The following is a 22,629-nucleotide window of genomic DNA, read 5'->3' as shown; positions in this document are numbered from 1 at the left end:
AATGTTTTGGTAGTTGAAAGTGTGTCCTCGCTAATGTACGCTGCTTTCACTAAAAACATGGCTGTGAACAGAGAGGAGCTACTTTACGAAAGCAAAGTCGGTGTTGACAAATGAGGCATTTGGTCGCTATATTTAATGACATTTCTGACAATTCGAGCAAATAAAAAAAAAAAAAAAAAAAAAAAACCCCGACTATTATTCGCACTATTAAATAGGGGTTGAACCAACTAGTCGACTAGCTGATTAGTAGACGTGTCAACTTTACCACTCCACGCAGTCATCGTTGACAAATTAGCAATTTGCAGTCTGTATTTAACAACTTTTCTGACGCTGGCAACATTTTTTCAAAAAAGCTACCGTACTTTAATTCCCACTATGAAATAGAGGTTGACCCGACTAGTTGACCAGTCAACATGTCAACTTTACCACGCTGCACAGTCAGTGTTGACAAATTAGCCATTTGGTCACCAGATTTGAATGACTTTTCTGTCAACTATAACAACTATTTTCCAAAAAAAGCAACTAATTCCCACTCTGAAACAAAACACGACTGGACTAATTTTCAAGTTTTTTGTGTGTGTGTGTATAGCACTTATTTTCACAATTTCTGTCAAGAAAAATATATTTATTTCTGTGGAAGTTAATGCTGAGAAAAGAACAACTTGCTGAATAAAAACAGTTTTTAAAGTTGGTTTGGTATCAGGAGAAATAAAGCAAACTCTGGAAGGGGCGAAAAAGCAAAACCTATTTTGAAGAATGTCATTTGCTTTTTCGACAAGCAGAGTGGAAAATGTGATTACAATCGGAAATAAGATTTTTGCGAAAAAATCGGACATTTTCTTTTAAGATTGTATAACCCATCCCATGGAATGACTCATCGAATAAGGTAATCATCAAATAAATGTTAGGAATGAAATAAAAAAAATAATTCGCTTGGTTACATCAGTTATGAATTTGAGAGCCAAATAAGTTTCCAAGGCGACAAACTGAGTGATCAATAAAGGTTGTAATGAAGCCTTGAAGGAGTTGGGCTGATTGGTCTCTTGTGTTGAATGAACGCCGGCAAAGCGGTCGCAAATTGAGAATTAATACATATAAATTAATTATGGGGGCGCGCACGCTTGGGAGGGTTTGAGTGCCTCTTGCCAGCAATCATTGACAACACTTTGCTGAGGAATCCGACTATCAATTAGCCGCTTAATCGTTTACTGTCCTCATAATTCATTTGGATCCCCGATAATCACATGCGGCACACACGCAGAAACACATGCTTATCGGGTGTGCTTAAAGGCTTTTAGATCAACAGGAAGCATTAAAACTAGTGAATGCACCAGCGTATGGGAAAGTTAAATGTTTATAAACCACAGCGGCACACATGATCAATATTCAGGCAGTAGTTGACTTCAGCGAAGTCGTTTTCAGCGTCATTTGATTGACAGGTAGAGGTCTCACTTCACAGTCCAGCAGCTCGAGGGTGGGCCTTATTTTGCATTTTATTTATCCTTTCATTTAAGCAGGTAAACGCTTATTGAGAGATAACATCTCTTTTTTAAAAGCCAAGAGGCAGCAGAAATTATACAGTACATCACGTGACAACATTCATACAATAAGTGAAAAATAAAGACCAAAAAATAACAGTGATATTAAAATGTGTGGCATCTGATTTAAAGACAGTGACAAAGCTCAAATGCATACATTTACATACATACATGGTTTTGTGTTCATTCAAATTGGGCAGGCTTTAAGATATTTTTTTCGGGCTCTTCATCGTAGGTTAATGACTCTATGCCCATGTGACCAATGTTTAATATTTGTTTAAGTGCAATTTTTGGAGACAGGACCTGAGTCTGATTTATTTATATTTTTTTATGTATCTAAGATATTTTACTTATTGTTCTACAATGCCAATGGTCGAGATTCTTTAGAATTGAAAGTGAATTCTTCTTAAAAAAAAAAGTGTACTTGAATTATTAGACTCTATAATATTATATCAGCTGCATAGAAAGAAAAGAAACCCATCAACGATTCTATCTAGTGCTGGTATCAACCAAGTCAAACACCCTTGAAATGGTCAAACCAATCAGATTTTAGATTCACCACCACAACTTCACGCAGGCTGAGTCACGTTGGTATTTTTCCCGTCCTTTGGTTGATTGAGCTGAATTTATTTACGTGAAGAGGACGATTTTTAGGTCATGATTAAAAATTCATTTTCAAGGACACTTTTAAAAGAAAAACTCAACTAGCCAGACCTATGTAACGAGTGTACTGTACCACCCAAGTCGCGACCGCATGTCACGAAAGCTTCGCAATTAGAATGGCTTGTCAGAAGTGTAACTTATTTGCTGCCATGGAGGCGATGATTATGTTGGTTGAAACTTGACAGCAAGCGAAATATGGATGCAACATTAAAAAAAAAAAAGATCAAAAAATTACAATACATTTAACAGGACCGCGCACTGGCCGCAGTTTTTGTTTGCATCATAAAAGCATCTGGTTTTGGCCATTTTATTTCTATGACACGAAACCAAAATGGACTTTTTGGGCCATTTTCGCCCCCAAAAAATTGGTGGCTGAAAAGTCGTGCATCACTATTTAAAACAGCCATATAGAACAATGGACTGGTCGTCAGTCAATGTCAGGGTACTTTTAAACAATCAATGGTCTGGTCGCTAGTCAATCTCAGGGCAAATCTAGAAAAACAATAGACTGGTGGCTAGTTAATGATTCAAGTTTCAAACCTCGAACATTATGCAACCAGTCCATTGTTTGTCTCCATGTGCTCTGACCACGACTGGCGACCAATCTGTCATTTGTCTACATTTCCCCTGACCTTGACTAATTACCAGTCCATTGTTTGTCTGGAGGTAAGGATGGAAAATATTCCAGTAAAAAAAAAAAATGTCATTTTAAAAAAAAACATTTCTGCAAATCTGCATGTACCCGTGGTGTTTTTTTGGAACAAAATAAACTAAGCACCAGGGTCACGGAGGGAGATCTTGACGCCCGAGTTCGGGATTGTTTGGGGTGGGGGTGTCAATCTAACCTGCTGTCCATGGTAGAAGACGGCAAGGAGGAACATGACCATGAGAAGCAGCGACGTCTCCTTGGTACCCAGGAAGTTCCTGCGAGTGCAGAACACGAGAAAGCCAACATCATCGTCTTCATTACCACAGTCATTTTCTTCAAGCTCAGCAGTGTGGCCTGTTTTCAATAGCAAAATTGATGCTAACGGAGAGGAGCTAGTTTACAAAAGCTCTCTACTAGTGGAGTAAACCTGCTTGGAAAAAAATGCTTCAAAGGTTGTTTGGAATCAGAAGAAATAAAGAAAATGCCAGTGGTGAAAAAAACAACACAAAAGCAAAACTTGATTTGGAAAATATCAGTTATTGACTTTTTCTATAAGAGAAGGGAAATTAAATAATTGAAATCAGAAATCACATTTTCATAGAACCTTTTAAATAAAAATCAGTAATCAGATTCTTGTAAAAAACAAACAAAAAAATAGTATCAAAATTGGAAATCAGATTTTTGTGAAAATAGATGAAAATCGGAATTTGAATTTTTGTGAAACGAAATCGATTAAAATCAGAAATGAGATATTTGTGAAAAAAGAGATTAAAGTCCGAATTTAATTTTTTGTGAAAAAAAATAAAATAAAATTGGAAATTGGATTTTTGTGGGGGCAAAAAAAAATGCAACTCGGAATACAGATGTTTAAGAAAAAAACTGATTAAATTGGGGAAATTTAATTTTTGTGAAAAATCGCTAATTGAATTTTGTGAAAAAAATGTATTAAAATCAGAAAGAAATATTTTGGGAAGAAAAATCGATTTAAAACCAGAAATAGATTTAAAAAAAAAAAAAAACTTCAATTAAAATAGTACATTTTTGTGAAAAAAAAACAACAATTTACAAATTGGAATACAGATTATTGTGAAACAAATTGATTGAAAACAGAAATTTAATTTACGTACACCCCCACACACACGCACACGTACAAACGGCCCATTCACAAAAAGTGTGACGATTGTCTAAATGTAAATTCGTATGTGCTCACTCTGTGTTGCGGTGGGCGACGTCGTAACGCACGAAGAGCGAAGCGTAGAACGCTTCGGTGAGCAGCGAGTAGACGGCGACCATCAGCAGCAGCACGGCCAACTTCAGAACCGAGTTGAGACGCAGGAAGACGGCACACGTTACCATCGCCAACACACCCGTGAACACAAAGTACTGCACCGACACAAAAAGAGCACAAAAAGCACACGCCTCACTTTACAATTACACCAATGTGTGTTTATTCATCAAGTGACTTTAAAGAAGTGCAGCGTGAGTGAGGTCCTTCTTGTCAAATAGTGATACAGCTCGGATTGTTGTGAGTCAAGGCATGGTGGGATCATGGCATGTTGGCGTCATGGAATCATGGCATGATCGAGTCTTGGCACAATGTAATTATGACATTATGGAGTTATGGCATGATGGAATAATGGAGTCATGGCATGATGGAGTCTGAGCATGTTGGAGTTTTGGCTTGATAGAGTTAGGGAGTCAAGACACGAGGTCATGGAGTCATGGCATGATAAAGTTATGGAATTCTGTCATAATGGAATCATGGCATGATCGAGTCTTGGCACAATGTAATTATGACATTATGGAGTTATGGCATGATGGAATAATGGAGTCATGGCATGATGGAGTCTGAGCATGTTGGAGTTTTGGCTTGATAGAGTTAGGGAGTCAAGACACGAGGTCATGGAGTCATGGCATGATAAAGTTATGGAATTCTGTCATAATGGAATCATGGCATGATCGAGTCTTGGCACAATGTAATTATGACATTATGGAGTTATGGCATGATGGAATAATGGAGTCATGGCATGATGGAGTCTGAGCATGTTGGAGTTTTGGCTTGATAGAGTTAGGGAGTCAAGACACGAGGTCATGGAGTCATGGCATGATAAAGTTATGGAATTCTGTCATAATGGAGTCATGGCATGATGGAGTTAGGGCACAGGTTTCAAACTGGTGGCCTGGGGGCCAAATCCGGCCCGCCACATAATTTTATGTGGCCCACGAAAGCAAATCAAAATTGCTCATTGTGTTCTGGTGTAATACCATTGAGATATTTCCAAGCTTTTTTTTTTTTTTGTTACCAATCCCCCTTTGAAAAGAAATGCCATAGTTGGAAAACATGTTTTTATAGGCTTCTGATTTCAAAACTGGTTATTCATCAATGTGTTGTGTATACTGTATGTAATTAGAATATATGTGGTAATCTTTCATTTATATGGGTTCACAGCCATAGTGGCCCTCCGCGGGAAGTCATAACTACGATGTGGCCCGTGACAAAAAGGGTTAGGGAGTCATGGTATGATTGATTCATGGCATCATGGTGTCATGGCATGATTGAGTCATGTCATGATGGATTTATATCATGATGGAGTTATGGCATGATGGAGTTAGGGAGTCAAGACATGATGAAAGTCTTGGAGTCATGGCATGATGGAGTCATGGCATGAGGGAGTTATGGCATGATGGAGTTAGGGAGTCAAGGCATGATGAAGTCATGGAGTCATGCCATGATTAAGTCATAGCATTATGGTGTCATGCCATGATGGAGTCATGGCATGATGATGTCAGGGAGTCATGGCATAAAGGAGTTATAGACTCAGGGCATGATGGAGTTATGGAGTCATGGTGTGATTAAGTCAAAGCGTAATGGCATTATGGCATGATTGAGTCTTGCATGATGGAATTATGACATGATGGAGTTATGGAATCATGATATGATTGAGTTACGGAGTCATTGCACAATGGTGTCATGGCATGATGAAGTCCCGGAGCCATGCCATTTTGCGGCGTTTGCTTGCGCTTACCTCCGGGTAAAAGCAGATGTCAGCGATGGCATTGGAGTTGTTGAAGGTGTTGTTCCTCAACGTGCCTGACTTGTCAAAGTCGCACCACAGCTGACACACAACAACAAACAGCAGGTTTTATGACTTCAATTCATATGGGGAAAAAAATCTGTGCAGTATCGTACGCGGGTACTCACAATGTTGATCATGGCTGCCAGGAAGTTGATGAGTATGGAGAGGAAGATAACGACGTTGCGTGCAGTGTACGTTTCATTGATCCAGCAGCATGCCTGGCGCAGGACCAGAGGCAAACACTTGTAGTCCTCAGCTGTAGTCACCAGGACCAGACACGAGTGCAGCAGAATCAGGACTGAGAACTGCACCACCATTGGCACCATCCTACACGTCGCACAATAGTATAGTCAGTCACCTAGTAGCTAGGTCAGATAGTCATTAAAAAAGATGGATATGTTCAATATAGTAAGCCAATTAGTAACTAGGATTGATAGTGAATAAAGTAGTAGCTAGTCATATAGTGAGTAAAGTAATTGACTGGGTTTGATCTTTGGTGATAAAGGGGGTAAACTAGGATTGATGTAGTGAGAAAAAAAAATGGCTCAGTTTGATATAGCGAGTAAACTGTCTGACTTGGTTTGATTTAGTGAATAAACTAGCTGGCTTATTATGAGATTATGAGTAAACTATCTTTAATGTATTGAGCAAACTAGCTGACAAGGTTTGATATGACCTAGGTTCTATATAGCGAGTATATTAGCTGGATAGGTTTCATATAGTGAGTAAACTACTAGTTAGTTTTAATACAGCCAAGATCATTAGGTTTGATGCAGTGAGTAAACTACTCGCAAGCTTTGATGTAGTGAGTAAAATAGGCTTGATGTAGTGAGTAATCTGGTTGACTGGGTTTGATGTAACAAAACTAGCAACTAGGTTTGATATTGAGAAAACTAGGCTTTGTATAATGACAAAATGAGCTGGCTAGTTTTGATATAGTGGGTAAACTAGTAGGTAGTTTTGCTATAATCTATAAACTAGCTCATTAAGTTTCATATAGTGTGTAAACTAGGTTTGGTCTTTGGTGATATAGTAAGCAAACTAGGACTGATATCATGAAATAAAGAATAGCTCACTTTTATACTGCAAGTAAACTGGCTGACTTGGTTTGATTAAGTGGGAAAACCAGCTGGCTCGGTTTGATATTACAAGTAAACTACATTTGGCGTAGTGAGTGAACTTATCGCAAGGGTTTTACATAGAGAGTAACATAGTTGACTAGGTTTGATGAAAGTAAATTAGCAGCTAGGTTTGAAATAAATTAGGTTTTATATAGTGAATATATTAGCTGGCTAGGCTTCATACATCTACTACGGTAGGTAATTTTGTAGTCTGTAAACTAGTTCGCTAGATTTGCTATAGTGAGTAAATTGATTGTTTTGATTCATTAAGGTAGGTTTGCTTTAGCGAGTAAACTAGTTTTGATGGAGTGAGTAAACTAGCCTAAAGGTTTAAGGTAGTGAGTAAACTGCGTTTGATATAGTGAGTAAACTAGTTGACTGGGTTTGATGTAAGTAAACTAGCAGCTAGTTTTGATATAAACTAGGTTTTATAATTGTTTACAGATTATATCAATAACTAAGTCGTAGTTTACGCGCTATATGAAACATGGTCAGCTAATATGCTCACTATATAAAGTTTATATAGTTTATATCAAACCTAGCCCCCATTTTAATATAGTGACTGAACTGACTCGGTTTGATTCAGTTAGCTACGTTTAAAGTAGCAGCTAGGTTTGCTATAGTGAGTAAACTAGTTTTAACGTAGTGCGTGAGCTTGGTTTGATGTAGTGGTTAATCTAGTTGAAAGTTTCGATGGAGTGAGTGAAGAATTTTTTTATAGGGATTAAACTATTTGACTGGATTTGATGAAAGTAAACTAGCAGCTAGGTTTAATTTAAAGTCAGCTAGGTTTTATATAGTGGGTACACTAGTAGATATTTGTATACAGTCTGTCAACTAGCTGACTTGGTTTAATATTACAAGTACTCTAGGTTTTATGTAGCGAACAAACTAGGCACAAGAGTTGCTGGAGTGAGTAAATTAGGCTTTATATAGTGAGTAAACTAGTTGACTGTGTTTGATGCAAGTAAACTAGCAGCTAGGTATGATATAGAGTAAACGTTTTACATAGTGAGGAAAAATAGCTGACGAGTTCTGATATAGTGGGTAAACTAGTAGCTAGTTTTGCTCTAGACTGTACAATAGCTGACTAGCTTTGATGTAGTGACTAAACTGCTTTGTTTGATTAAAAAAACTAGCTTTAATATAGTGAGTAAACTAACAGCTAGGTTTGCTGTAGTAAATTAGACTAACTCGCTAGGTTTGTGATAGCAACTAGTAATTAGGCTTTATATAGCGAGTAAATTAACTTTCTAGGTTCGATATAGTGTGTAAAGTATGTTTGATATAGTGAGTAAATTTGCTGACGAGGGTTGATATAGTGAATAAAGTATCTAAGTCTCATTTAGTACGCAAACTAGTAGTTAGATTTATTCTTTTTGTCAAATTGTGTATTGTTTCACCTGGCAGAAGGCAGCAGACTTTGTATAGTGGTGATGAAGAGGAGCACGATGAAGGCGCAAACCAGGTTCGACTTGAAAACTTCGTCCCTCATCTGCGAGTACTTCAACATTCAGGAAAGAAAAAGAAGAGCGAGATAGTGAGGGTGAGACAGGAAACGCAAACCCTCACACACTACAACAACACACATCCAACATGCTACGCTAGCACATTAGCATGCCACGCTTCAAGCACAAGCGTTGAGAGAGAGACAGGAGCGGCAGGCGGGGTCGTGACAACCTCGGACTGAAGTAGTAGCTCGGTTTTATATAGTGAGCAAACTGGCAGATATTATAGAGTGAGTTAACAAAGTTTTATGCAGTAAAGTAACTTTATAGGTTTAATATAGCGAGTAAATTAGCTGTCTAGTTTTGATTTATTATGCAAACTAGTAGTTATGTTTGATATAGTGAGTAAAGTAGTATGATATAGTGAGTGCACTAACACGCTAGGTTACACCATCACAGTGCCCAAAGCGCTTTACAAAGCCTCACAGTCGCCCATTCACACACACATTCATACACCACAGCCTGCCCCTGAACAAGGTTTTATATAGTGCGTAAACTAGTTGACTGGATTTGAGATAGTGAATAAACTAGTTGGCTAGGTTTGTTATAGTGAATAAAGTAGCAGCTAGGTTTGATGTAGTGAGTAAACTAGCTGTCAAGGTGTAATTTAGTGAGCTAGATTCAATATAGTAAGTGAATTAGCAGCAAAATTAGCTGGCAAGGTTTTGCTGTAGGGACTGAAGTTGTAGCTTTGAGTGAGTAAACCAGCAGATAGGATTCACATAGTAAGTTAACAAGGTTACATATCGTGAGTAAACTAACTTTCTACTAACTACTAGTAGTTCAATTTGACATTGAGTGAAGTAGTAGTATATAGTAGTATATAGTGAGGGCGTCAAATTGCATTTCGAGCCCGCCAGCCGCCCTGGCGCGGAGCCGCCTCTCTCCGAGGGTGCTGGGAAATTAGCAAGAGGACGCTTGACGTTTGCTCACACCTTTGGCAAAATAACTAAAATAAATAAATTTTAAAAAATGGAAGGAAAAAAAGGAAGGCAAACAGCAAATCACTGCACACTGACTGAAGAATAAAAATGATTTCAATAAAAACAGAATATATGAAGGAGGGGGCGTTCAGAAAACAAATTGGATTCGGTTCGTAAAATTGTTCCTTATGAATTATGTGTGCCAATCACAAACATTGAGCTTTAAATATTCTTATTTAAAACAGTTTAAACATACTTCAGGAAGAACTTTATTAAATAACAAGTGATGACTTGAGCTCTGATGTCATGTTAAGTCTTGTCGACAAAAGTAAGCGAGCTTGTCTTTATAGTCATTTATTGAAGCAAACGTTATTACTGAGGGAAAAAATATGAATTTTAGGAATGAATGCACTCTCTCAAAGGCTTTTTTTTCATGAGTAAACTGAAGGTGGCGCTGTCTTCTTGAAAAACATCACCACACGTTGTATTATTATTATCATCATTATTATTATTATCATTATTACTACTATTATTATTATTATTACTGTTAGGGCCAGAGCCGCGACCACTGCGAGGCTCCTATTGTAATCGTAAGAATTATTATTATTATAATTGTTGAATTAGTGAACAATAGTTAAAAAAAAAAAAAAAAAAAAGAGGCTTCGAATTGTTGACTTGACCAGAAGTTGAAGTTTACTGTCAAACTAAACTTCAATTACGCATTATGTATTTAAAACAACCACATAGCTGAGCCTTTCAGTCAGCTTGCTTAACTCTAATGCCAACACATCATGGTAAACGCCATAGACGCACAAACAAAATATGTTTTTAGCTATGTATAATATTATAGAGTTCTATTTTTCTCATAAAAACAGACAGATTAATGGCATTTCCATTCATTTCAATGGGGAAAGATGATGTGAAGTGTTTTGAGTTACAAATGTGATCATGGTATGACTTATACTCGTATCGCAATGCACAACTGTATTTGTATTTGGGAGTTTGGTTGTCAGTACGTTATACAATAAAACAAAACTGTTCATTTGACTCAAACATGTACAGTGGACCCCCGCGTACTTGTAGTTCGGCACCTGCGGATTCACCTATTCACAGATTTGTATTAAAAACCTTTTCCATTCGTTGCTTTATTCGTTCTCTTTTTCGTCTCCCAAAACGCTTATTGTTGGTATATGCCCGCTTACTCAAGAATTTTTTTGTGTGAAAAACAAATATTTAGAGCAGATTGACACATTTTATAAATATTTAAAATATCTTTCAGTGAATTGCTGCCTTTCAGCCTGCCCACAAGAAGAAAAATGCAAAAGAAAAAACAAACACCTTTTTCGTTTATTTTTGTGCCTTTAGCTTACTCATGAGGAATTCTTTGTGTTTGGCTTCTTTTGGAAGGAGGGAGTGAAATACAAAAGCAACAAAAAAAAAAAAAAACAAAAAAAAAAAAAAATGAAAGAAGAAAACCCCCTAAAAAAAAAACAAGGAGCATCTCCAAGGCCCAGCTACCTTGTGTTCCAGGCCGGAGTCTTTAAACATCAGCGAGAACGGTTTGATATGCTCTCTCCTCAACTTATCGCCACTCCGTAAGTCGATGGAACTCGCTATTCGCTTGTTAATTTCCTCAGGACCAGAGTGGACATGCAAAGCTTGTGCGAGATGGTTGGGAAGCAGATTTATCGAATTTCTCGTTAGGGCGGCCAGAGTCTAGGGGGGAAAGCACATGCACATAGAATGAACCGAATGCTGCTACACCCCTTCTCCTTCTTCCTCTTCTTCTTACCTCCGCACCCACATCAGCACATCCACAGAAAAAAAAGAAGAAGAGACAAACAAACAAGAGAAGAAGGGAAGACCAAAATGCAATGCTTCTGCTCGCAGCCTGCTGACGTCGTGTTAGTGGTCATGCACGCACGCACAGTTAAACACACACGCACACAATTATACATATATGCACGTACACATTTATGCACAGACACACGATGATGTACAACAAAGTGGCACATGGAAATGGACTAACACAGCACTAAAGAAAGTATTTTTCTATATTTGACGTTCATACTCTGATTGAAACATACATGAATCTGGAAATTACTCACCAGTTACTCACTTCTTACTTTCTTCACTGAATACTCAAGTAATTATACGTACATAGAACTATTTTTTACTCTTACTTGAGGAAAGTATACTTATTAGTCTAAAGTAACAGTACTCCTACTTGAGTAAATTTTTTGGCTGTGCTACCCTTGTCTGGTATTACTACAAGAAAACACTCCAAAGTTCCCAATCACTTCCCCAATGAACGTTTCTGACCCCTAGTCGTACCTGTTGGTCACTGACTTGATTGTGTTAGTTACAGTATTATGCTGGAAAAGAGCAAAGTCATGTGACACTTTAGGACTTCAACAAATGACACTTTATGCACTTCTGCATCCGGCAGGAGTCCCTCCTCCCCCACTAGCCAATTTCTACCACGACAGCGTGTCGTTAGCGAAGCCTACATCTCGTATATACATCTTTCCTGGACGCCACAATTTACAGAACTGCTCAGTGTCGTTATTTAAATTCCTAAGTGAGGAGGTGAGGCGCACATGAAACATTAGTTTGGTTTGGGGTCAATGACCCCAAAGGGGGGGAATATATGGTAGAATGAACTAATGTGAACAAAGTCGAGATGGGCGATTTTGACCTGGTTATGTAAATGCACAAAAACATGGTAACACTAGTGACTTCCTTTTAACTCATTCCCTGCCAATGGCGTCCAAAGACGTCATTCAGAATCCATCTATTCCCTGCCAATGCCATCTAAGGACGTCAATGGCGTTTTTTTAACGGGGATGGGTGGGGGAGGGTGTTGTGCAGTTTATGTGTGATCGTCGAGCTCCTGGATAACTGCAATGAGGATCGGCACCCTGTAGAGGGCAACAATGCCTTGAGGTGCCTTGTTACAGAAAAACATATTTTCGTCCCACTAGTAGTGAGGATAAGCGGTACAGAAAATGGATGGATGGATAGTTCACATTACAATGTAACATCTGTTACCAGTACTGATTTGAATTTTCCATTTCGTCCAACTTGCAGCAATTCAACACCCGCGAGTCAAACGTCTTTTACGATTGCGACGAAGAACAGTAATGTGTTTTTTTTTGTTTTTTTTACCCTTGCAAAACACGTCATCAATAAAAAGTATTCTCTATTAATGGTATGTATTTTTTAAAATGTACAGGTTATGAATCCAGCAGACGTTCGACCCCAATTCCAGTACGCAGTGCAGACAAAAAAGGTAATTGAAAGTGTTTTTTTCTCCACATCCCACAACACCAATTTCAACAATGTATTTATTAGTAACAGTTATGTCCACTTTGTTTAAGCTATAGATGTCAAATATGCATTGCAACTAGGAAAGTTGGCAGTGAATGAGTTTAGCGTCTTATTTGAAAAAAAAAAAAAATCTAACTATGATCAGGTGGTCGAAGTAATTATACAAACCATAATTCTAATATTTCGCCTACTTTTTGGCCCACCCTGTATATAAAATAATTGACTTGTTTTGTTGGAGACAAACTTTTAGCTCACAGGAAAATATTTAGCAAATATATCTCGAGTCACTGTCAATCTTGACTTCATAAAACTATGGTCTGCCATTAGGACTATTCATCAGCATGCAAGGTCATGCTGTACCTCCTAAAGAAAGGGTGCGACCAAATCATGTGCTACCAGTGCAAAAGTTAGTGTAGAGCCCCGGTTTGGGTCCTGGGTGCTTATAAAAGTTTGTGTGCGAAGTAACGGAACTGAATGCTACCCTCAAACAGCCTGATGTCATTTATTAATAGTTGGGACATTCTTTTATCAACGACATGAGCACGCGAGCTACGCACTGGGATCTCTTCCCGACAGTGGAGGCTTTCGGAGGATCTATTTCTGAGGCTCAAAACACGGAAAGGATGTGTTGGCGTGAGAAAGATGCAAGATGAAGCGACATCCACTTTTCAGCGTGGTGTTGTTTCACGCTTTCAGACGACACGTCCACAGCGTTTCAGAGCAGACTGGTCGTAAGACTGTCTGGAAGTGGAGTCGAGCTTATTAGTAAGTCGTCACAAGTATGTTTACAGAGTGTCGTGAGGTGTTGCTGTTGTTGTGAAAAGAGCTGTGGTGTTGTCGGTCAGTTTGCAGACGTTCAAGGTGAAAGTCTGAAAAGTCTCAGCTCATTTCCTCTTTCTTTCCTTCACATTAGCATTTTCGCACGGCATCATTAACCTAACCTTCACGGAGACCTTCAACTGATCACGCGTGACCAACGATGTGCGTGTGTGATTTTCTCCTTGTTTCACACGAAGGTGACATCATTGTAGCTCGGCTAGACCACGTCCCTTAATTGTTGTTCTTAGAATGTAACAACAACAACAACGCATCTTTTTAATCCCATCAGTATATAGCAAATAAAACGTGGCTTCAAAATTACAAAAAAAAAAAAAAAATCAAGCCCGTGTTTAAGCTCTCAGACGCTATGGGTGTGTCTTCTGAATGTGCTGGAAGCACACCCTACTGAAAAACGGATGCTACTTGGTTTAGCAACTTTCTTATGTCGACGTGTTTGAGCCGTGAAAATATATCCTCTTAAAGCCTCCAGTGCCTGGACTATATCTCACCGAACGTTTCCATGGCTTGACTACAAGACGCTCAAAAGCAGCCACGCCAGCGCAAAGCCCCTGTCCACATGCTGGCTATCACAAATCAGGAAAACCGAAATGTGTAAAAACTGTGTGATGGTATAGCTCCACATTTGAGTACGACATAGTTCTCGGTTTTTGCATTTTCAGCAATTATCTTCAAACATGTAGAATGTATTTAGAAACTACTCTTTGAATTCACTTTACACGGTCTATGAATGATCTTGAAGCTTATCCAGGTTCATGTTCCAGCGCCTTACTTTCTGAGTCTACTCCCGTCAATATAAGTAGTTTACCATTGCTTTTGCTTCCTTTTATAACCTTAACTTGTGTACTTGTGCCCTCCACGCGTCAAATCGTGTGAATGAAAACGTATGATAGCGGCGTGTTAAATCATTTCCATTCACGGCACAAACAAACAAACCAGCACACGTCTCTACAGACGTAGACTCTACGAACATAGACACACTCTCCACGCAGCCTTTTCACGCTGCTGCCTTGTTGACATGTGAGAACAGCGTGTCACGTACGGCGTGTGTCAAAAGCCTTTCACGTTATTCTTAACCACACCACAATAAGTGGATTTTTACAAATAAATAATTGGATGTATAGTCCCAAACCAAAGCTTCATTTGTGTAGCCTTTACACCAGTAGAGGGAAGAGAGATCAAAGTCAGGAATGAAACGGAGCCGTCTTTTGGAAGGAAGTGGGTCTTAACGCTGCTTTTGAGGCCTAATCGCGATGACATGACGGAGACAGAGTGAGCAGTCGCCAGCGGGCATGCAGTTGAGCGTGGAAAAGGTAATGACAGAGATACTCAGACACAGACGCAATACGCACAACCAGTCCAACTGTGCCTTTAATTAACCACCGGCTTTTGTTCTACAGTCCCCTCCAAAGGTATTTGAACGGCAAAGTCAATTCCTTTGTTTTTGTTGTATACTGAAGACATTTGAGTTTCAGATCAAAAGATGAATATGACAAAAGTTCAGAATTCCAGGTTTTACAGTATTTCATGGTATGTACATTGAGTTGTGTTAAACAACTTAGGACAGAGCACCTTTTGTTTGAAGCCACTTTTCAAGTGAGCAAAAGGATTGGAACAGACAATTAACTTAAAGTGAATAACATATAATATTTGGTGGCATAACCCTTACTTGCAATAACTTCATCAAGCCTGCGGCCCATTGACTTCACCAGGCTGTTGCATTGTTCATTTGAAATGCTTTTCCAGGCCTTTACTGCAGCCTCTTTCAGTTCTTATTTGTTTCTGGGGGTTTCTTCCTTCAGTCTCCTCTTCAGGAGGTAAAATGCAGGCTCTATTGGGTTAAGGTCCAGTGATTGACTTGGCCAGTCTAAGACCTTCTACTTTCCCCCCCTGATGAAGTCATTTGTGTTGTGTTGGCAGTGTGTTTTGGGGTATTTTCTTGTTGCACGATGAAAGCGTCTCCCGATTAGTTTGGATACATTTTTCTGTAAATGGCCAGACAAAATGGTTTTGTAGACTTCAGAATTCATTCTGCTGCTACAATCATGAGTTATATCATCAATAAAGACTAGTGAGCCCGTTCCAGAAGCAGCCATGCAAGCCCAAGCCATGATATTACCTCCACCATGCTTCACAGATGACCTTGTGTGTTTTGGATCACAAACAAATCCTTTCTTTCTCCATACTTTGGCCTTTCCATCACTTTGGTAGAGGTTAATCTTGGTCTCACCAGTCCATAAAACTTTGTTCCAAAACATTTGTGGCTCATTTCTGTACTTCTTTGCAAAATCCGATCTGGCCTTCTGATTCTTTTGGATGAGTGGTTTGCATCTTGTGACATGGCCTGTTTCTTCTCTCCAAGTCCAGTGGATCGTGATACCTTCACCCCTGCCCTGTGGTTGGCAGTGATGTCACTCACCGTTGTCTTTGGGTGTTTCTTCACAGCTCTCACAATGTTTCCATCAACTGCTGTTGATACCCTTGTCCGACCTGTTCGATGGCTGTTGCTCAGTACACCAGTAGTTTCTTTCTTTTTCAGGCCATTCCAAATCCTTGTATTGGCTATGCCCAATGTTTGTGCAATAGCTCTGATTGATTATCCCTCTTCGCTCAGCTTCAAAATGGTTTGCTTTTCTCCCATAGACAGCTCTCTGGTCTTCATGTTTCCTTAACAGCAAATGCAGTTTTCACAGGTGAAACCCAAAGCCAAAAACAAGCACTATCTAATGTTTAAGCAATCAATCTAAAAGGCAACACCTGGGCAACTTGAAACACCTATCAGTCACATGTTCCAATACTTTTGCCCACTTGAAAAATGGGTGCTTTCAAACAAAAGGTGCTGTCCTGAGTTGTTCAAGACATCGAGATGTAAATACCACGAAATAAAATATGGAATTCTGAACGTTTGTCTCATATTCATCTTTTGATCTAAAACCCAAATGTCTTCAGTATACAACAAAAACAAAGGAATTGACGTTGCCGTTCCAATACTTTTGGAGAGGACTGTACATCAGGCGGATGTGGCGTGAGGACATATTGTGAAGACAAGGCAAATACGATACAGATTAAACTGCTCAACAGCAAATTTATTGTCTTTCTCTTAAAATTCTTTAGCTGATTTAGGCCAATTTTGATATGCTATATCCGCATATCACATTGGTTTTATTCAATCAGGTCAACTTTTTGAACTATGGCTCCATGTTTTTGTTCACGTACAGGTATTTTTGCTTCAGAGCACAGGTGTCAAACTCAAGGCCCAGGGGCCAGACCCGGCTCACCTCATCATTTTATGTGGCCCGCAAAAGCAAATCAGCTTCCATGATTCTTGCTAAAATCTGGACTAAAGTTTCAAATTGTCATGTGAAATAAATAACTTAAAAATAAATAAATAGCGTTCAGATATTGCAAGCAATTTCTTTATGCTAAACCCATTTTTACAGTAACTTGAACAATAGTTGTACAAACTATTATCCATGACTTCAGGTTTAAAAAATAGTTATCCATCAATTCTCTGTGTATACAGTAAGTATTAATATGATGAAGAGATGAAACGTTGATATGGATTCACAGTCACAAGGGCCCTGTGAGGGAAACCGCAACTACAGTCTGGCCCACAGCAAAAATGAGTTCAAATAAACGATTAATGCCCTGAATTTTGAACAATCATGACGTAATTTTCAATTTACAGGTGCTTACTTTTATCGATGTCTGCTATTCAATTTACAGTCAGCAAAGTTTGTAATATTTGATTAAAAAACTGTTAACAACTTGACCTGAACAAGAGCGATGCAAAATTCTTTTTGTCCTAAATTAATATTTTTTTTTTGTACCCCAGTGTTATTTGTAGTCAGGGAGGCCAACAGCCGATATTTGGATCTAATATTCATTTTCAGTAAAAAGGAAAAGATCGATGTCCACCTTTTTAATCATACAAACACCAATGCTTAACTTCGTTTAAATGCCTTTCAATGCATGTTTATTCATTTGCTTTTGTTATTTTTAAATTTTTTAAATATGAGACAATAAACAGCTTTGTTTTAAAATCCCATCAAAAAGTCCAGGGAGCTCCCAGGCTCAGCACCATGTCTTATAAAGTTCAATGGAGCAATGGTGAGTGTGGTCAGGAAGTGAAGAAACGGGTCCAAGCAGGTTGGTGGTGGAAGGTGTCAGGTGCGTTACGTGACAGAAGAGTCTCTGCTAGGGTGAAGGTCAAAGTTTATAAAACAGTGGTGCGAATCCATTGGTGTTGTCGTCACCGTGGTAACAAGTGTATCCGGTCGCGTTTGAGTCGACAAGATAAAGCCCAGTGATCGTAAAAGACGGGATGCGGTGGTATCGGAATACGACGTGTTGCAGTTAATGATTATGATGATTAATGAAGTTGGGACGCTGTGTTAAACATTAAATAAAAACAGAATACAATGATTTGCAAATCGTGTTCAACCTATATTGAATTGAATGCACTACAAAAACAAGATATTTCATGTTCAAACTGATAAACTTTATTGTTTTTAGAAACGTCCCAACTTCATTGGAATTGGGGTTGTATAATCTATGAAAGTTTAACTTTTTGAATGGAATTATGGAAATAAATAAACTTTTCCATGATATTCAAATTTTTTGCAAAGGGTGTGTATTTCATTGGGATACATTTACAAGGCAGGCGGATAACTGCACCGTCTTTCTGAATACTGTCATTCTGAATAATGAGTCATTTGAGGTTGTGAAGATCTCTAGATGGATGTGGAAATGTATGTAAATTTAATATCATTTCTATGTTTTAAAAAGTTGTTTCATAAACGGTACATATATAGATCCACTTTGACCTGTAAGTTGCACGTGGGTAAATGAAAAACAGTGATGCATAATATTGTTGAAATTGCAGTCGTTATGAAATTTCACATTACTCGTGGTTTGCAACAAGATTTGCAACTAGAATCACTAAATGTGACTATTTTCCAAATGTACTTGAAATGATTTGCGCCAAAACAATGGGAAAAGTTTGGCGTTATCGCTATTTTTAGGTTACTAGGCAAATAACATACTGGTGTGGCCAGTATGTTACTTGAGATCAAATTGGAGTGAATTTGTCCCCTGGATTAAAATGAGTTTGACCCCCCCGATTTAGAGTAAGAAAAGAAGGAGTGTAGCGAGAAGCTGTGGAGCGGCGCTAAAGCGACAACATGAAAGTAACTTCAGAACTCCTATGAGGATCCTTTCATATGCACACGCACCCACGGGCAGCCATTGTGAGGTCACTTTTCAAGAAATACAAACGCACAACATCAAATGGCGTCCGCGCGCGTGTGAAGGCGCCGCATCAGCTCACTGGCTGGCGGGGTTGGCCACAGGTCACAACACTCAACGCTACTGCTTCCAAATAAATACATTGCACATTCATTTCAACCGCTACCGACCGAAATTCTCTTTGCCATCATTGCCATCGTGAAAAAGTGTGTTTGTGGTAAGAAAAACTGAAATATCACACAGCCATAGGTATTCAGAGCCTTTGCTGTGACACTCATATATTTAACCTGGATGCTGTCCATTTCACCTGACCATCCTTGAGACGGTTCTACACCTTCATTGGAGTCCAGCTGTGTTTGATTAGACTGATGGGACTTGATTAGGAAAGCCACATCCCTGTCTATATAAGACCTTACAGCTAACAGTGCATGGCAGAGCAAATGAGAATCATGAGGTCAAAGGAACCGCCCGAAGGCCTCAGAGACAGAATTGCGGCGAGGCACAGACCCGGCCCAGGTTACGAAAAAAAATTATGTTCCTAAGAGCACAGTGGCCTCCATAATCCTTAAATGGAAGACATTTGGGACGGTCAGAACCCTTCCCAGAGCTGGCCGTCCGGTCCAACTGAGCAATCGAGGAGAAGAGCCTTGGTGAGAGAGGTTAAGAATTATCCAAAGATCACTGTGGCTGAGCTCCGGAGATGCAGTCGGGAGATGGGAGAAAGTTCTAGAAAGTCAACCATCACAGCAGCCCCTCCACCAGTCGATGCTTTACGCCAGAGTGGCCCGACGGAAGCCTCTCCTCAGTGCAAGACACATGAAAGCCCGCATGGAGTTTGCTAAAAAAAAAACAAAAAAACCTGAAGGACTCCAAGATGGTGAGAAATAAGATTCTCTGGTCTGATGAGACCAAGATAGAACTTTTTGGCCTTAATTCCAAAACCAAAAGAAAACCAAAGTGCTCAGGACCTCAGACTGGGCCGAAGGTTCCCCTTCAAAAAATACAATGACCCTAAGCACACAGCTAAAATAACAAAGGAGTGGCTTCAGAACAACTCCGTGACTGTTCTTGAATGGCCCAGCCACAGCCCTGACTTAAACCCAATTGAGCATCTCTGGAGAGACCTGAAAATGGCTGTCCACCAACGTTCACCATCCAACCTGACAGAAGTGGAGAGGATCTGCAAGGAGGAATGGCAGATGAAAAAACTCATGGCTGTATTAGCTCAAACAGGTGCTTCTACTGAATACTGAGCAAAGGGTCTGAATATTTATGGCTATGTGATATTCCAGTTTTTCTTTTTTTAATAAATCTGCAAAAATGTCAACAATTTCATTTTTTGGGGGGTCAATAAGGGGTGCTGTGTGTACATTAATGAGGAAAATAAATGAACTTAAATGATTTTAGCAAATGGCTGCAGTATAACAAAGAATGAAAAATTTAAGGGGGTCTGAATACTTTCCGTACCCACAGTATGTACTACATTTGTATAGTGGTTAGCATGCAGCTAAAATAAGGTTTACAAAGAGGACAGATACATACACACACACACACACACACTCACACACACAAATGCACTGTGATGACCCAAAATGCTTAAAACTTACTGTCATGGCAGTGAAACACAAATGAGGACGCACAAGCACAATCATCCTTGCACATGGGCCACACAACGTGTTACCACGGCAACAGCATGTTCCAGCACAGGTGACGATAAGAGAAAGCATGCCAACATTCCTCGGTGACCAGCTCAATCCCCCCCCGCCCCCCCGAAGGCGGCGGGCGGCAGGTGGGCATGCGCACTCACGTTCTGCTTGCCCACGATGTTGTCGAAGGGCAGCTCGGGGCTCCAGGACGCCTCGTTGAAGGTGGCGCCGCTGGCGCGCCGGTCGGCCGAGCTGGCCGCTTCCTTCACGATGTCCTCGGGGAGGGCGAGCAGGCTGTCGTCGGGCTGCTTGATGAGATATGTCTCGATGTTGTGGCGGCGCAGGAAGTCGTTGCGGTCCTTGCCATGGCCCGCCTCCACCTCGTAGTCGCCGTTTAGGCAGTCCAGCGCCGCTTTGGAGATGTGGATGCGCCTGGGGGGTGATGGGGCAGAGTGGAGGACGCCGAGTGAGGATGCACATGTTGGGAAGACACATAGTCAGGATGGTTAAAAAAAATCAGACATACAAACATCAAAGGGATGAAAAAGGTGACAAAAAAAACTAAAAGGGGGGTCTGGGGGGATCCCCGGGCCCCCGCAGAGATTTTTTTTAATTTGAACATAAATTAAGCAATCTGGAAGCGATAGTAGAACCCCAATTCCAATGAAGTTGGGATGTTGTGTTAAACATGATTTGCAAATCATTGTATTCAGTTTTTATTTATGTTTAACACTACTACAAAGACGGCGGCACGGTGGATGACTGGTTAGAGCGTCTGCCTCACAGTTCTGAGGATCAAAACTGTGTGGAGTTTGCATGTTCTGCCCGTCCGTGCCTGCGTGGGTTTTCTCCGGGCACTCCGGTTTCCTCCAACATCCCAAAAACATGCATGAATTGGAGACTCTAAATTGCTCGTAGGTGTGAATATGAGTGCGAATGGTTGTTTGTTTGTATGTGCCCTGCGATTGGCTGGCAACCAGTTCAGGGTGTACCCCGCCTCCTGCCCGATGATATCTGGGATAGGCTCCAGCACGCCGGCGACCCTAGTGAGAATAAGCGGCTCAGAAAATGGATGGATGGATCCGTAAACTAATTAGATAATTGTAAGCGAGTTTCCTAATTAATACAAAATGTACTAGCGGATCAACTCTCATCGCCGATGTTACGTGTGCTTCGAGGGTCCGCTGGGACCGCAACCAGGGCCACGACCCGCAGCAACTCAACGCGAAAATACTAAAGACCAGTGCAACAAATACGACACTGGCTGCTCTGATGAACAAAAATGTTGTTTTAACATAAGAGTAGCAAGAGAGGATGTCCGCTCCACCGGTAGGTAAAGTAGCCAAATATTGTAGTCAAGTAAGAGTACTGTTACTTGACAATAATGTGACTCAAGTAAAAGTAAACAGGAGTCCTCCAAAAAGTTACTTGAGTAAGTGTAAAAAGTACACTGTGAAATAATTACTCAAGTACTGAGTAAATAGTAAGTCACCAGATTTTTTTCTAAATATCAGGCAAGTCCAACCTGGGTTCCACCGTCTTAAACCAAGGAACCGCTGTAATTTTGTTATTACCCGTACGCGACCCACCCATTATTGGTCCACGACCTACTTCTGGGTCCCGACCCACCAGTTGAGAATCACTGAGACAAGACAGCTGGTAATCATGTGAAGGGTGGACACATACGCATAGACACGTCGCTTAGCTGGGCTGCTACAGCGCACTGGAGTATCTAATCATATGCATAGTCTTCTATTCAACTTTGTGGCTAGACGTAGTGTGGAAGCGTACAGTGTGTGTAGTCAAGAGGTGTACTGCGCAGGTGTGTGGCGCAGGTCCCTAAAGTGTGTCAGCCTCACCCAGGTATGCCTCCGGACTCGAGCTTGTTGGCGATGTCGACGTCCCAGGACCAGACGTCGAACTGCCATTTCCTCAGGCCCAGCACGCCGCACAGGACCGAACCTGAGTGGATCCCGATGCGCATGTCGATGTCGTGTTTCGTACGCGAGCGCACGTACCTGACAACAGCAAACGCAAAAACTTCAACTGATTGCCAGCAAACAAAGCAGTTTCATTCCAAACAAGGAAGA

General features: G+C 40.2%; 1 protein-coding gene across 2 annotated transcripts in view; it reads right to left on the bottom strand.

Moving 5' to 3' along the window:
* adcy8 (adenylate cyclase 8 (brain)) overlaps positions 1-22,629 on the bottom strand; it is a 68,586-nt gene that overhangs the window by 7,550 nt on the left and 38,407 nt on the right. For both annotated transcript variants that reach the window (XM_061693498.1, XM_061693499.1), the window contains exons 6-12: positions 22,399-22,557; positions 20,701-20,971; positions 8,452-8,552; positions 6,053-6,254; positions 5,877-5,966; positions 4,061-4,233; positions 3,047-3,125 (exon numbers count right to left, since the gene is read on the bottom strand). In XM_061693498.1, coding sequence (XP_061549482.1) covers positions 3,047-3,125; positions 4,061-4,233; positions 5,877-5,966; positions 6,053-6,254; positions 8,452-8,552; positions 20,701-20,971; positions 22,399-22,557 — 1,075 coding nt within the window. The remainder of the gene's footprint in view (positions 1-3,046; positions 3,126-4,060; positions 4,234-5,876; positions 5,967-6,052; positions 6,255-8,451; positions 8,553-20,700; positions 20,972-22,398; positions 22,558-22,629) is intronic.

The sequence above is a fragment of the Phycodurus eques genome, chromosome 13 (assembly GCF_024500275.1).
Source record: "Phycodurus eques isolate BA_2022a chromosome 13, UOR_Pequ_1.1, whole genome shotgun sequence".
NCBI classification, from domain to species: domain Eukaryota; kingdom Metazoa; phylum Chordata; class Actinopteri; order Syngnathiformes; family Syngnathidae; genus Phycodurus; species Phycodurus eques.
The sequence above is the reverse complement of the archived record's forward strand: the minus strand, read 5'-3'. Positions and strand labels throughout refer to the sequence as shown.